This window comes from Lygodium microphyllum, chromosome 28, assembly GCF_053477565.2.
Source record: "Lygodium microphyllum isolate KBCC chromosome 28, Lygodium_microphyllum_v1.1.10, whole genome shotgun sequence".
NCBI lineage: Eukaryota > Viridiplantae > Streptophyta > Polypodiopsida > Schizaeales > Lygodiaceae > Lygodium > Lygodium microphyllum.
The window spans coordinates 100,098,747-100,116,005 of record NC_141162.1 but is presented as its reverse complement, the minus strand read 5'-3'; the positions used below and the strand labels follow the sequence as shown (position 1 = coordinate 100,116,005).

The window sequence follows — 17,259 nt, the reverse complement described above, 5'->3', positions numbered from 1 at the left end:
GATGCCAACCAAAGCCTACAAGGTAATGATCCCAACCAAAACCGAAGTTCACATTTAAATAAGCAATGCAATGAGGGATTACTTGAAGTGCCAAAGTTTGCAATTTCTTCTTGATTGGCAAACCTTGCGTTGGTCGAATGAACATGGGTTTAAGCAAGAAGGTAGATCGAGGGGGAGTGCGAGTACTTGCAATAAAACTGACCCTTCACCCTATATAGCTTTATAGCTTTTGGTGGTCCTCGAGTGTAACATGCGAAAAGAGCGGTGGGAAAGTGAGATTATAGATACAAAGGGCAAAAGAAAACACGCAAAATAAGAGGCTGTTTTATTTAAAAAGCCTAGTATAAAATTGGCAGGTGCTGCATGCAACTCTCAATGGACTCTACGTTAGCTATGATGCCACGCAGGCAAGGGGGCGCAGGGGCGTTGCAGAAGTACGACTGTATCGCCTGACTACTCTCTTTCTTCTTCTCCAGCCACTCTCTCTCTCTCTCTCTCGGTCTGTCTTTGTCTCTAGTCTCTCTCTGGAGCCTGCTACTCTCTCTCTCTCTCTCTCTCTCTCTCTCTGTGCGCGCGCTGGCAGCTGGTCTACGGGCGAGTAGCTCTTTCATCTTCTCTTTTGGTCTTGCAAGCTCATTCACTCTCTCGCGGATCTCTCATTCTTTCTTCTCTCTCTCTCTCTCTTTCTTTCTCTCTCTCTCTCTCTCTCTCTCTGAGACTTGCTACCTCTCTGTCTGTCTGTCTGTCTGTCTCTCTCATGGAGAAGCAGCTGCCTGCAGCTTGCTGTAACGGCGCTCTTCCTGCGGCCAAGAAGGAGCAGCTCCCACGAGTGATAATAGTGGGAGCGGGCATGTCCGGGCTGTCGGCGGCGCACCGCCTGACGAGCCTGGCCCCGGGCCGCTTCCAGCTCACCATACTGGAGGCGAGCGAGAGGGTCGGGGGCCGCATTTGCACGTCCGTCATCAGCGATGAGAGGGTGGAGATGGGCGCCACGTGGATCCACGGCATCGAGGGCAGCCCGGTGCACGCCATCGCGCGCAGGATGGGGGCCATGGGCGGGGGCCGGGACGGGCTCCCCTGGGAGTGCATGGACGGCTTCCCGGACACGCCCCTGGTCAAGGCCGAGGGGGGCTGCGAGATTCACCCACACCTGGTGGACTCCGTCGGGGACCTCTACAAGAGGCTCTACTCCCTCATCCAGCACACCGAAGGGGGCCTCCAGCAGTTCTCTGACACCCACCCCGGCGTCTTGCCCATGCACGACCTCCACCGCGTCCGAGACGCCCTCCGTGGCGGCAGCGTCGGCACCTACCTCGCCGAGGGCCTCCGCCTGTACCTCAAGTCTCAGGCCGACGGAGCCCTCAATGCCTACTCTAATGGCCTCTGGAATAGCTCTGAGTTCCTTGATCAGTGCTGTCATCGCCCAGGCGGCTGCGAGTCGTGGAGCCTCCGATCCCTGCAGACGGGCATCATGACCATGCGAGAGAACGTCGAGCGCAGCGTCACCGGCGCTGACTCCCTCGCCGACCTCGACTTGGATGCCAATGAGGAGTACTGGGAGTACCCCGGCGAGCACATGACCATTGGCCATGGCTACTCCAGCGTCATCCACTTCCTTGCCCAGAGCCTCCCCCCCGGCACCATCCAATTCGGCAAGAAAGTCACGCGAATTGCATGGCATGATGGTGACGATGACGATCGTCATGAGTACCAGCCGGTCTGCATCAGTTGCGAGGATGGTACCCTCCTCCAAGCCGACCATGTCGTCATCACTGTCTCGCTGGGCGTCTTGAAAGCCCACGCTGCTACTGCTTCCCAGAATTCGGAGGTGAACCGTATCGATGCCAGCCTCTTTCAACCCCCCCTGCCGCCTTGGAAGGTGGACGCCATCTCCAAGCTCGGATTCGGAGTGGTGGATAAATGCTTCCTTCTCATGAGCAAGCCCGCTTCTAATGCAGCGATATACCCTCACATGCAGCTGGTCTTCCATGAATCATCACTGACAGACAATGCCGTCGACAGTGCGGCAGGCATCCCCTGGTGGATGAGGAAGAATTTCTCCTTCTATCCCATCCACAAAACCTCCCGGCTGCTGTGCACGTGGTTTACAGGCAAGGAGGCCCACAAGATGGAGAGCTTGACAAACAAGGAGGTGACGGATGCCGTGCAGAGGACAATGGCGTGCTTTGATTTCAAGCAAGTGAGGGAGGATGGACTGAAGCCTATTAATGCTGAGGACGATGATGGGGTTCCACCCCACATCAGCCAGATATGGAGGAGCAGCTGGGGGAGCAATCCCTTATTCAGGGGGTCGTACAGCTATGTGGCAGCAGGGGCGAGCGGGAACGACATTGACACGTTGGCAGAACCGCTGCCAGCGAGGTGGAAGGGGAGGCCCGATGCCCCGTTATTGTCGCAATCATTATCGTCGCCATCATCGTCGTCATGGTCTCTCCAGCTCCTGTTTGCAGGGGAGGCGACCCATCGCTTTTGCTACTCAACCACTCACGGAGCTTTCCTCAGCGGCCTGCGAGAAGCCGAGCGCCTCCTCTCTCACTACGGTCTCCTGGTCCAACCTGACTATCGTCACCACCCGGCATCTATGGCTGCCTTCGACTAGCATTGCGCCTCCTCCTCCTCCTCGACCCTATAAAATTGGCTTCGGCCATTCTCCACCTTCTTTCCAACCGAATCCACATAGCTGCCAATTGCTCCATAGATTCCATACCCGACACAGAGTTCCTCTTCTTTTTGGCTTGTTTTGGTCTCAGGCTGATCTGTGTTGTTTCAGATTCATGGCAGCTGTGGCTTATATATGGTTCTAATTACCATACGCAATGCTCCGAAATTCTTGAGGTTGACGCACTGTTCGCTACAATGATGGTGATTACGATGATGATGATTATGAGCATCAATGCGATGATGATCGAGGCGCCTCTGTCTTGGCTCCTATTTTGATAAACTTTAGAAGTCAATGACAAATACCGAAGCCGTAGGATAAAACTTCCAACCCGTCGCTCCTCCCCCCCCCTCTCTCTCTCTCTCTGATCTCTCGCTCTCTCTCGTTTTGTCTCGAGACTCAACTCACACTGTCGTGTCTGCTTTTCTCGCACATTTTAGTAGCAATTCGGCTCAACATATCGAACAGTATATGACGATGGTGATGAACTTAAGCAACACACGCATGTATACCCCTTACATTAGATATTTGTAATAATCAGTAGATTATCTTGGTTAATTAGCTTCCGTCGTGGTTTTGGTTGAGAGAGAGAGAGAGAGAGAGAGAGAGAAGGAATGCAGGTAATTTAGTTGGCTATTAAGCCTCATGAGTCATGATTCCTGTCAACATGGGCCTGGGATTCGTGAGTCTGTGACCGGACTCGAGGTTTTTGACAGCATGAGGGTGATCAGTAAGCCATGGGCCATTGGCTGGCACGGCCTGTTATAACAGCTGGATAGAGCTGAATTAAGGCGTGTCTGGATATGGCCAAATCCAAGGTCTGCTTATATTGATCAGCAGCAGTAGACTGTAGGGCATTCATGGCTTGTCCGTCTCTCGATGACTCGGACTCATCAGGGTATGGGACCTGGGAGCTGGGTGGCCTTAGGCCTACGATCAAGCTCTGTGACGCATGTGGAACGTCATGGGGTCTCGTGTCGGTCCTGCCAATTCTATTTAATTGAAAAGAGATGGAGGGCGCGCGTAGGCCCACATGCATGCAAAGCATGTCCAGTAACTCGCTTCAACTGCCAGGCTGCCAGCCCTCTAAAGAGGAGCAAGAGTTGTCCTTGGTCGCCATCCCGGATGGTTGAAAGGCATGCATCCCAGCAGCCACAAAATACACAACCCTTGATGATTTGGAAGGGGGCCATCCGGTACTTTTTGATGCTGCCTTCTTCTGCTTTGTATAATTGCCCCGGTACTTCCTTCTTGGACAAGGAGAGCGTACCTTTTCTCTTGTTGAGTGTTAAGCGGTCCCTCAAGGGAGAAGCTAATCATCCCTCCCCTCCAAATTCATCCATTTTTATGGGGCTTTGATCGCTACATCATCTTCCTTGTCCGGTTGGTTGTTAAGCTCTCAAAAAAAGTACTATTTCAAGTTAGGATGGAAAGCCACCTTGGCCTATACAAAAGAAAACATTTGCTATAATAGCTCCCTCTTTCCCTTTTCCTTTTCATATCAAGGCACTTGAAAGTGAGACATGTTTCTTATTAAAAAAATGGCAATAATTAGACAAACCTTATCGTCATCGTACGTGATTACAAGTCAACCAATGTGGATGAGACCAATGTTGGTGGATTTTATGTAGTATTGCTGCAGAGTGGCTTACTTTAATGACTATTCATGTGAAGTGCGATAGTTGTAAGATCCAATAGCAACTGAAAGGAAAGCATGTCATTCATGATTTAGATAGGATGTGCAATTGAGGAGTTTTAGGGAAAATCCACAGATAAGGTTATTCTTAAATAAGCTTTGAGTGGATGTTATTGATAGGGTTTGTGTGTGTTATTCATATGTTTAGATAAGATGTGTTAGAAGTTTTATAGAGACAAGTCACAGGTAAGGGTATTTTTAAATAGACCTTGAATGCTTGTGATATAAAGGGTTTACATGTAGTAAATTCTTTGAGGTTTTCTATGAGGCTTTAAAAAATTTATGACTATTCTATGGCATGTTGGAAAATATGGCATGGAACAACTATGCTTTTAATTTTAGTTTCTAATCCCTTGTAACTATTAGTTGCAAGTCCACCTAATTAAGCACATGTTGGAGAATATGCTATAGAACAACTAGGCTTTTAATTTTAGTTTCTAATCCTTTATAACTATTAGTTGCAAGTCCACCTAATTAAGCACATGTGGATGTCCTTGGCTCATGGTAGTTTCCACTACATTATGTGGCTTTCAGCATAGGTTTTTAAAAAAATGCCACATGCCACGTGCTTCTTTCACTATTCTTCTAATTAAAGTAATTGAGTGTTCTACTAGTCCTTGTGGTATCTTTATGGTCACAATTCTAGTGTTGGTAGCTATCCTTTAAGACTACAGGAATTTAATGTGCATTTTGTGGTTTGTGTCATCCCCCAATAATAATGAGAATATACACATGTTTTGTGTAATAGTACATGTGGTGAAAGTTTTAATTTAAACTTTTAAAAGTGTAGCGAATAGTTCTCTAAACTAAAAAACTTAATACTTGGTTGGAAAAAGTCCAAATTTTTTTTTAGATATTGTCATTGTTATCTTTAAGTAATAGTGTTAATATATTAGCATTATTATCTTTTTAAAATACATATTAAATAAAACAATCCACAATAAAACGTGAAATTTTTGGTACGTGGTATACACTTAGTTGTTTTGGCATGATTTCTAAATCCTTTCTGATGAAATTCAGACTTTAGTGAGGAAATTAATATGAGAGAAAATGAAAAATCTTAATATTGGTAAAATAAAAAGGTTTTGTTAAATGATTACACGTATGCAAAACATGAGTGAAATTCGAAGGCCAAATATATAGGACATATAAAAATTTGATTTTTATAATTGTAAGGAAGCAAAATTCAAATTGCATGACTTTGTATTGGGTGCAATTCAAATGATTTGAATTGTGAAATATGAAATTTCAAATTTGGAAAACATTCATCATTAAAGAGAGCTAGCCTAGGCTTAATTATAAAGATAATTTAAGTGTTGAGATCAATTTTTGTAGAGTTCACACTAGGACCAAGTGTAATCTCTTTGGGAGGTTTATAAGTAGCTTGGCCCTAGGTCCAAGCTCAATCCTAAAGACAGTTGGCAAAACTCAATAATAAAGAGAATTGTAAAAGAGTGGGATAGACAGGTTAGACACAACGGGATGAGCATGGAAAAAATACCTAGTCACACCAATGGGGTATACAAGGTATTGAAAGGCTCAATTAGGATATCAATTTATCAATAGACAAGTCTCTTTATCTTTCTCTCTAGTTTTCACGATTTTCTCTCCTTTCTCTCTTCATGTCTTTCTCTTTCTCTCCTCTTTTCTAGCTCTCTAGTCCTCTTCATTATAGTTGGTATAAGAGCACACAAATTTGGTCATTTTCTTCCTCTTATCTTCAAATCTATTTTCTTTTTTAAGACAGTAAAACCCTATTTTACTTAGTGCACAAGGAGTACTATATAAGAGGGTAGCGTTATTGAAGAGGGAGCAGAGCTATGGTAGGAGCTAGATGATTATTTGGAGATGATATGACTAAATTAGGAGATTGTTATACATTTTTATGCATATTTTACAAGTCCTTGGTCAAATATGATGTTTAAGGAGTTAGAGAAGGCCTAAACCTTTCTTACTTTCTACAAGAGGACTCTCTCTTTTCTCCTCCCCAAGCTACCATGAATTCTCAGCTAAAGATCCACCCATATCTGACTCCGTTCTCCTCCAAAGCACTGAAGTCATCAACATGGGGTTTTAGGCATCATAAGCTTTAGATTCAATAGTAATGTGAGATTTGACTAGTTTGAAGTCTCTAGGCAGCCCCTTCAAAAATGTGATGCAATTTGCATTGATCTTTTGATTCTTTTCAATTGCTCTCCATCTACTTTTCCACTTGCAGACAATCTTTTCTAGGCCCAAGCACCTCATAAGGATAGTAATCAAGCATGCCTAATCTTGAATGTAACAAGTAGGATACATACTGACTAGGGGTTAGACACCCAATCACACTGACTGAGGTATATAAGGTGTAAGAGTCCCAGATTAGGGCAACTAGTTATTATCAAGAACATACACTTCACTTTCATCTCCAACTTCCATGGCTTCCTCCTTTCTTCTTTCCTCTTTTCTATCTTTCTCTCTCCTCTTTTAGTCTTTCTTTCTCCTCTTGTTACTCTCTTTCTTTCTCTTCAGCTCTTCTCCTCTCTCCTCTCAGCTTCATTTACTACAAGTGGTATCAGAGCTTTAGGCTTTGGTCCTTTTCTTCTCTCCCCTTTCTTCCTTTTCAAATCCCAAAAACCCTAGTTACTTAGCTTATAAGTAAATTATGGATAGAGTTTTTGGGATTTGGCATGGTTTTTGGGAAACCTTGCCAAAGGCAAATTGCACTGTCGCCCCTCACCTCTTCTTGCCTCTTGCTCTTGCTCATGGCCTCTCCCGTGGCACTCTTTGCCTCTTGGGGCAAGGGTTGAACCCTCTTCAACAAGATTTCACCCTCTCCTCCTCCGACATTGAACCCAGGATTGAATCCCTTTGTTGTACACTACATGTGGGCAACCATTATTGCTTAATCCAAGCTCTTGATCCAACCCATAACCTTGGAGCTCAGCCATCAAGCCCCCCCCCCCCCCCCCCCCACCCCTTTTGCCTCTTTCCTAGATTAAAGTTATCGAGATCAGCATGCAGATAATTCTTGAGAACAACCATGAAAGCTTCACTTGAAGCTTTTCTTATTTGAAGCTCAAGCTCAGAAATAATCATTGGAGCCATCTTCATTAGTGGAGCATTCAAATGCTAATGCCTTCATCCAATGGGAGTGCTCCAACCCACTGGGCTTGATTAATGGAGCAAAATGATATCATGATGAGCTATGCCTCAATGGTCTCCCCAAGCATTGAAGAGGTATGTCAATTTGATCTTAATCTCTAAAAATTTTCCACTTGTTGAGCTTAATCCCTTGTTGGAGAGATTAAAGATTGCATTAGCTTAGTAACTCAATCCCCTTTGTATGCATGCATCATATCTAGTCCTGAAATTCATTGTATTGGCTGACATTAATCCCCATTTTGTATTGTGACTTTGGATAAGCATCCAAGTGAATAATAGCCATTGTAATTAGGTAAGTAACAACCAATAAGTCATTGGACTGCCAAGGTAACCCTTACCCTTCAACCCTTGTTCATTCCTTGCATCTCATGAAAAGGCCCAATGTCTCCTTTTCAATGCATCTCATGCTGATTGCTTAATAAAAATGTCTGCCATGTATACTCTGGCTGAGGAAAAAGGCCGATGCTAGGTGAGGTGGTAAGACAAAAGAGAGGTGACCCTCCCTTACCACTTAAGACCCTGAAGGGATACACAACGCGGCCGGCCCTAGGGAAACTTTGCCTCTCGGTGATTCGGAGCCCAATACTTGTATGCAGGTGCATGTTCTTTCCCGTGACCTCCACCTTCCTTGATGCAATGATCCCCCTTTAGACACCTCCTCAATGCTAATGGCACCCATATGTGACACTTGAAGTGCATGCAGCCGCCAAATGATGTCCAAGTTTGATGAAGCCATTGAGCACATGGCCCTCTCAAACTCGAGGACTCAACAGAACCTAGAGTAGCTCACTACTCTTGTTGCTCAATTAGCTACCACTTCATCCCAAGAGAAGGTTAATGACTCTAGGCATGAATCTAGATGTCCTCCACATCAGGAGCCGTTGCATGGTCCACAGGGTATACTTGGTGCTAAGGGAATCCCCCTTCTACCCACGAGATTGATGAACACTCTCATGCACAAGATGAGCCCCTATTGAATTCGCTCACCGTCAACCATGTAGCCAACATCCCACTGATTTCCTCTCCCACCCTTGGTCGAAATTCCCCCGCTCTCCCTAGGAGTCCCCATACACCCTATATGAATCAACCCCATCATGAAAAATATGGTACTAATGGCAAGCATGGCAATCATGGACAGACTGGCTATAATGGACAACATGGGATAAATGCACCACATGGGATGTATGAATAGTAAGGCATGTATGGCCACCACGGGATGTATGGGCAGCAAGGGTTTCATGGGAAGCATGGCTCTAATGATTTGTGTGACAAGATCATCCTAACGAAGTACAATGGGCAATCCCTCTCACCATCTGACTTAAAGGAATGGAGGTCCAAGTTGGAGTTCTACTTTAATATCTACCCTCGCACTGATGATTAGAAAATACTTTTTGCTTGTCTCCAAGGATTTGCCCACACATGGTGGTGCTATATCAATCGAGAGAATCATCAGTTTATTGATTGGAGAGATTTTAAAATACATATGGTCCAAGTTTTTGTGTCTCTTATGGAAAAAGAGCGGTTGACAAGACAATGGTACACTTTTGACCAACGTAACCTCATTGTACGTGAGTACACAAATCAGTTCATGAACTTGACCATGTATGTGGAGAGCATCAATGATGATGCTAAATTGCACAAGTATAACTATGGGTTGGAACCAAGCGTATCGGCAGATGTCATGGCCCAAAAACCTACCACACTGTTTGATGTAATTGAACTAGTTGAGAGATATGCAAGAAAGTACTGTAAGAATGAATATTTTTAGCAAGGTTCTGGACAGTCTCACATCCCTTCACGATCAGCCCCATATGGAGGTGGTTTTCGAGGTACTTTTATGCCCAATAACAATCCCAAAGTCCCCACTTATCCCTCCTTCCATGTGCTGAAAGAAAAATGGGAACTTTTGGGATAGCATTTGGCTCTAATGTTGAGAATAAGTATGCTAAAAATAAACAATCCAATGTATCACCTTCCCATGGATCCAGTAGCCAATGCTTCATTTCTCTGGATGTTGTGAAGGAATGAAAGGAAAATGGTCTATGTTTTAAATGTGGAGATAAGTAGACTGTTGATGTCTCCAAGTGCCCATACAAGATAGCTAAGGTCAAGGTTCATAGCATGTATGTTATGGAATATAGGCACAATGATGAGGATGACTTACCCACTAACTAGGTTGAGCCTATAGAGGATGTTGATCATGAACAGTTCTATGACCCTAGAGGATGGGTTTCCCTTCGACTCCGGAGGTGATCCATCACGGATACTTGATCTGACATCCCACCCACCTACCACTTCCCTTTTCTCTATCTCCTTAGATGCTTGGATGGGTTCTCGAAGCCCCAACACCCTTCACATTGAAGGAAGTATCCATGGAAAGTATGTCTTCATCCTTGTAGTAGTGGTAGCACTCACAGTTTTGTCAATAAATTAGTCATTGATAGGTTGAAATGCACCCCTATGGAATTACACCACCCCTTGAAGGTCCAAGTAGCAAATGGAGAAGAAAAAATTAGTACACATGTATGTCCCATAGTTCCCTTATGCTTGGCTGAAAATTATGTGGCACTGGTTGATCTAATTGCCCTAGTTATGGGTCCTATTGATGTTGTCTTGGGTTGTGATTGACTCAAACAATTAGGAAAAATTTCTATGGACTTCTATTAGCTCTACATGGATTTTATGATGTATGGACAACCCATCCACTTAGAGAGAGTTCAAGATCATGCTAATTTTTAGCTCATTACAACAAAGCAACTCAAAAGGGAGTTTAAGAAATGCTCACAAATCTTTCTTTTGCAATTGAATAATGACAATTTTGATCAGTCCTCTATAGTATCTAATGATTCAGCCTTGGAGACCTTACTTGAGAAATACAGTGACCTATTTCAGATGCCTACAACCCTTCCTCCTAAGAGACAAGTGGACCACCCACTTAACTTAGAGTCCCATTCCAAGCTAGTAAACAAGCCCCCTTACAGACTCTCCAAGTGTGAGTATGAAGAGGTTGCAAAGCAAGTCAAGGAGTTGTTGGAGATGGGTTTTATTGAACCGAGTTCTTTCTCCTATGTATCCCTTGTCCTGTTAGTCAAGAAGAAAAATGACTCCTTTTGCATGTGCATTGATTACAAAGACTTGAACAAAATCATGGTGAAGAACCACTACCCCATCCCACGGATTGACGATTTACTGGATGAGTTGAAAGAGGTATGCTTTTCACTAAGATTGAATTACACTCTAGCTACCATAAGATCCATATGAGGGAGAGAGATGAGGTCAAAACGACCTTCAGGATTGATCGTGGATTTTATCATTTTCTAGTGATGCCTTTTGGGTTGACCAACGCCCCCACCACGTTTCAAAGCCTCATGAACAAAATCCTACAACCCTTTCTGTTCAAGTTTGTGCTTGTTTTCTTTGATGACATTCTTATTTACAGCAAGTCGTCAAAGGAGCACTTGACACATGTTAGAAGAGTGTTTGACATATTGAGAGAGCATCAAATCTTTGCTAAGGAGAGCAAATGCACCTTCATGCAGACATCTATGGAGTACTTGTGGGACACATTGTGAGCAAAAATGGCATATAGGTTGACCCAAAGAAGGTGCAATGTGTTAGGGTCTGACCCACTCCTTCCACCACCACTTCTTTGCGTGGCTTCCTTGGTCTCTCTTCATTCTATAGACACTTCATTAAGGACTATGCCACCATTGTAGTACCTTTGATTGATTGCTTAAAAAAGAAGTCATTCTTTTGAGATGCCACTACTGATCATAGCTTCAAACAGTTAAAGGACATGCTTACTTCTATCCCCATCCTTGTCTTCCATGACTTCTCTAAAATATTTACCATTCATTGTGATGCCAATGGCAAGGGTATTGGTGTAGTATTGTTGCAAGAGCATGTTGTGATTGCATTTGAGAGCCGCAAGCTTAATGAAGGAGATGCAAATGAATGTATATGACTAGGAGATGTTGGCCATTCTCCATGCCATCAAGAAATGGCACTGGTATTTGTATGGTAGCCGCTTCCAAGTAAAAGCGACCACTGACTCGTGCAGTATTTCTTGACTTAGTCCACTTTGGCTCCTAAGCAAAGGCGATGGGTGGCAACCTTACAAAACTATGACTTTGATATTTCGCACACTCGGGGCAAGGATAATATTTTAGTTGATTCACTCTCTCGAATGTGGGCATGCAGAGTATTCTCTATTTCAGAATTGCATATTGATTGGGTTGAAAAGCTTCAAGAGGCTACTTGTTAGATGATCACTTCAACCACATATTCTAAAAATTATAGCATGGGATCATGGCTGAAAACTCCCAACATCAACTCAAGAATGGCCTTATTTGGTCCCATTGCAAGAGACACTACAAGGATATGGAGGCACAGCGACAACACTTTCCGATGTAAAATAGCGGTGTCGCTATTAGCGTCACAAATAGCGATGCTAATAGCGACACAAATAGCGACGATGCTCAGACGAAAACAATGCGGGCCGAAACCCGAGCGCGTTATTTTGCGCGAGTACACGAAAGAGAGAGCAAAAGGAAGAGCGAAATCCATCTTACATTTGAGAGGGAGAGGGAGAGAAAGATGGAGAAGGAAAGCTTCTCACTGCTGCCGTCGCCATTTGCGAAGAAGAGGAGGAAGTGTACAGAGGGTGAAGAGGAGTTGCCGTCGCAAAGAGGAGCCACAGAATCCATCCTCGAGCCTTTACGGTGAGTGCATTGTTTCTTCTTGCTTTGTTTTTGTGTTTTCTCTTTTTCTTTTACTTATTATTGTTAAAAATCATGTGTATTGAGAGAGGAAGAGGAAATGAGAGAGGGAGAGGGAGGGAGAGGAAGAGAGAAAAGGAAAGAAGGAATGAGAGAGAGAGGGAGAAAACATTAAACATAATAGGGAAATAGAGATAAAGAGGGAGAGGGAGAGGGAGGGAGAGAGAGGAGGGAGAGGTTGTTATTGTTGTTATTGTTTTCTTTCTTCTTTTCTTTTTTTATTGTTGGTAGAGGTAGGGGTAGCGGTAGTTGTTTAATTTCTTATTTTCTTGTTTGTTGTTTTTGTGGTTTTCGTGGTAGTGGTAGTTGTTTAATTTCTTATTTTCTTGTTTGTTGTTGTTGTGGTAGTGGTAGTGATAGTAGTAGTTGTTGTTTAATTTCTTTTCTTCTAGTTTGTTGTTGTTATGGTAGTCGTAGTCGTGGTCGTAGTTGTGATTGTAGTAGTAGTAATAGAAGTTTTCTTGTTTGTTGTAGTAGTAGTAGAAGTAGTTTTTTCTTCTTTTCTTGTTTGTTGTTATTGTAGTAGTAGTTGTTGTTGTTATTGTTTTTTCATCTTTTCTTGTTTATTGTAGTGATAGTGGTTTATTGTTGTGGTAGTCGTAGTCGTAGTCATAGTTGAAACAAAGTCATTTTTCTTGTTTATTGTAGTGATAGTGGTTTATTATTGTGGTAGTCGTAGTCATAGTCGTAGTCATGGTTGTAGTAGTAATAGTAGTAGTAGTATTTTTTTTCATGGTTTATTGCTGTTTAGTTTTCTTGTTTGTTGTTATTGTAGTACTGGTGTAGTAGTAGTAGTTTTTTATTCTTTTCTTGTTTGTTGTTGTTGTAGTAGTAGTAGTTATTGATTTTTCTTCTATTTTTGTTTATTGTTTGTTGTTGTAGTAGTAGTAGTAGTTGTTATTGATTTTTCTTCTATTCTTGTTTATTGTAGTGGTAGTGGTAGTGGTAGTGGTAGAGAGAGAGTTGTTGTAGTGGTCGTAGTTGTGGTCATAGTCGTGGTCGTAGTCGTGATTGTAGTACTAGTACTAGTAGTAGTAATAGTAATTTTTTTATTTGTAGTAGTAGTAGTAGTAGTTTTTTTCATTTTCTTGTTTATTGTTGTTTAGTTTTCTTGTTTTTGTAGTAGTAGTAGTAGTAGTATTTTTTAATTTTTTAAATTTATTGTTATTATAGTAGTAGTAGTTATTTTTATTCTTTTTTTGTTTATTATAGTGGTAGTGGTAGTGGTAGTTGTGGTAGTAGTAGTAGTAGTAGTAGTAGTGGTTTTCTTATTTGTTGTTGTTGTGGTAGTAGTAGTAATAGTTTTTTTGTTTTTCTTATTTATTGTTGTTTAGTTTTCTTGTTTGTTGTTGTTGTTGTAGTAGTGGTAGTAGTAGTAGTTTTTTCTTCTTTTCTTGTTTGTGGTAGTGGTAGTGGTAGTGGTAGAGAGAGAGTTGTTGTAGTGGTCGTAGTTGTGGTCATAGTCATGGTCGTAGTCGTGATTGTAGTACTAGTACTAGTAGTAGTAATAGTAATTTTTTTATTTGTAGTAGTAGTAGTAGTTTTTTTTCTTTTCTTGTTTATTGTTGTTTAGTTTTCTTGTTTTTGTAGTAGTAGTAGTAGTAGTAGTAGTATTTTTTAATTTTTTAAATTTATTATTATTGTAGTAGTAGTAGTTATTTTTATTTTTTATTTATTTATTATAGTGGTAGTGGTAGTGGTAGTCGTGGTAGTAGTAGTAGTAGTAGTAGTAGTAGTAGTAGTAGTAGTAGTAGTAGTAGTAGTAGTAGTAGTAGTAGTAGTAGTAGTAGTAGTAGTAGTAGTAGTAGTAGTAGTAGTAGTAGTAGTAGTAGTAGTAGTAGTAGTAGTAGTAGTAGTAGTAGTAGTAGTAGTAGTAGTAGTAGTAGTAGTAGTAGTAGTAGTAGTAGTAGTAGTAGTAGTAGTAGTAGTAGTAGTGGTTTTCTTATTTGTTATTGTTGTTGTGGTAGTAGTAGTAGTAGTTTTTTTATTTTTCTTATTGTTGTTTAGTTTTCTTGTTTGTTGTTGTTGTTATAGTAGTGGTAGTAGTAGTAGTTTTTTCTTCTTTTCTTGTTTGTTGTAGTAGTCATAGTAGTAGTAGTAGTTGTTGTTGTTTTATATTCTTTTTTTATTTATTGTAGTGGTAGTGGTAGTGATAGAGAGAGATATATATTTTGTTAAAGAAAATTTCTATAAAAATAAACACTTGAACATGCTTATAGAAATTTCTATTTATTGTAGTGGTAGTGGTAGTGGTAGTCATTGTTTATTTTTATAAGCACTACCACTTGAATACTACCACTACCACTACCACTACAATAAAGAAAATGTGCTTATAGAAAAGTACACAGCCGAACATGCTTTCAAATGTGCTTATAGAAATAAACAAAGTATTTTCTTGTTTATTGTAGTGATAGTGGTTTATTATTGTGGTAGTCGTCGTGGTAGTAGTAGTAGTAGTAGTGGTTTTCTTGTTTGTAGTAGTAGTAGTAGTATTTTTTGTTTATTGTTGTTTAGTTTTCTTGTTTGTTGTAGTTGTAGTACTGGTAGTAGTAGTAGTTTTTTCTTCTTTTCTTGTTTGTTGTTGTTGTAGTAGTAGTTATTGTTATTGATTTTTCTTCTATTCTTGTTTATTGTAGTGGTAGTGGTAGTGGTAGAGAGAGAGTTGTTGTGGTGGTCGTAGTCGTGATTGTAGTACTAGTACTAGTAGTATTAATAATAGTTTTCTTATTTGTAGTAGTAGTAGTAGTATTTTTTTTCTCTTGTTTATTGTTGTTTAGTTTTCTTGTTTTTGTAGTAGTAGTACTTTTTTATTATTTTCTTATTTATTGTTATTGTATTAGTAGTAGTAGTAGTTATTTTTTATTTTTTTTGTTTATTATAGTGGTAGTGGTAGTGGTAGTCATGGTTGTAGTAGTAGTAGTAGTGGTTTTCTTATTTGTTGTCGTTGTTGTGGTAGTAGTAGTAATAGTTTTTTTTATTTTCTTATTTATTGTTATTTAGTTTTCTTGTTTGTTGTTGTTATTGTAGTAGTGGTAGTAGTAGTAGTTTTTTCTTCTTTTCTTGTTTGTTGTAGTAGTCGTAGTAGTAGTAGTAGTAGTTGTTGTTTTATCTTCTTTTCTTAGTTATTGTAGTGGTAGTGGTAGTGATAGAGAGAGAGAGAGAGAGATGTTTTGTTAAAGAAAATTGGTAGAAGAGAGAGAGATATGTTTTGTTAAAGGAAATGAGAGAGGGGGAGGAAGAGAAAAAGGAAGAAGGAACGAGAGAGAGGGAGTAAACATACATCATAATAAAGAAAGAGAAAAAGAGAGATAGATGGAAGGAGAGGAGATAATGAATGGATAAAAAGCAAAGAGAGAGTGGTGGCGAGGTCCGGTGCAATACCACGACACGGGAAACACTCCGACATACGTTAATTTGTGGGTGGGTGGAGACTTTACATACGTTAATTTTTGCTAAATTACAAGAGAAGAAATCCCTTCTCAAATAATTTAAGAAAGAAAAAAAGAATGATAACAAAAATAAATTATTTATCGTAATGTAGACAAATGGAAAACGATGAAGGTCGTGATATTCAAGATCGTGAGGCGTATCGTAATCAGCAAGTCCCATGTCCTTGCTCTCAATGTAAGTTGGCAATTAGATGAAAACGTCGATTATCTATAGAACACGTACGATACTTCAGCGAGTTTCAATCTGAGATCATTGATAAGACGATCTTGGATTTTGAGCAAATGATAAGAAAAGTTTATATCAATCATGCATTGTATTTGCAAGCTAATTGAATACCATATACAAAAAGATTAGGTGTGGCTGGAAAATTTTCTATCCAGGGAGGTGACGTCTCGTTCCAAGGAGGGGAGTGCACCCTTTGCGACCAACTAGAAGAGTTTGTGGGCGTGCAATGGATGGAGTGCCTGAGTCAATCCACCACTTGGAAGGTACTACCCAATCTATATCGTCAATACCAAAGGAGACATGCAGCCTTCGAGACTTATCTACAATCTTGGAGCCTAAGATGGAGGCAATGATCGATGCATTGATTTCCATGGATATCGAGACTTTTGATCCGCTTAAAGAGGAAGCATCAATACCATTATATGATGGGTGCTGAGTATCTCACTTGAAGACACTGCTTGCACTCCTAAGTGTGCAAGCAAAATACGGGTGGAGCGATGTGAGTGTGACCGAGTTGATCAGGTACCTTGTACGTATGCTTCGTTGATTTCTTTTCGACACTATTATTAAAAACATTTGTGCTTTTTCAAGGTGTTATGATTTTTTTAAAGTTACTGAAGTATCATATATTATCACTTGCAAATACCATACCTGAGTCTCATGATGATGCATGATATGTTTTACGAAAGCTTGACATGGACTACAACATCCATGCATGTATCAATGATTGCATACTGTTTCGAGGAGAATACGAGATTATGGAGATATGTCCAAGGTGTGGTTCTCACAAGTATCGACAGGACTTGCAAGGGCAAACCATCCCTCAAAAAGTTCTTAGACACTTTTCGCTTATCCCTCGCATAAACCACATGTTTCGTACGTCCACTATGGCGAGCTTGATAATGTGGCATACACAGAATAGGTCCATAGATGGAGTTCAACGAATATCAGCGGATTCACGCGCATGGAGCCTCATTGACTCTACCTTCCCAGGCTTTTTCCAAGAGCTAAGGAATCTTCTTCTCGGTCTTGCAATGGATGGCGTGAACCCATTCGGTTTGCGCTCAACTTCTTACAGTGTGTGGCCTATAGTCCTTGTCAACTACAATATCCCTCCATGGCTTTCTATGAAGAAAGGACATCTCATCCTTAGCTTACTCATTCTCGGTCGCTACAAAGTAAAAAATATGGACATGTATCTTCGTCCATTAGTCGATGAGCTTAAGATTTTGTGGGAGAAGGGGGTCATCGTGCAAGATATGAGCAAGCGCGATGGTTGACGGTCT

At 41.3% G+C, this 17,259-nt stretch overlaps 1 protein-coding gene across 1 annotated transcript; it reads left to right on the top strand.

Annotated features, from left to right (window-relative positions):
• The first annotated feature begins 348 nt into the window (after window positions 1-348).
• On the top strand, window positions 349-4,245 carry LOC148011797 (putative polyamine oxidase 5). The gene has a single exon (XM_087670808.1). It carries the CDS (start codon window positions 758-760, stop codon window positions 2,618-2,620), a length of 1,863 nt encoding a protein of 620 aa, XP_087526934.1. The 5' UTR covers window positions 349-757; the 3' UTR covers window positions 2,621-4,245.
• The last annotated feature ends 13,014 nt before the right edge of the window (window positions 4,246-17,259 follow it).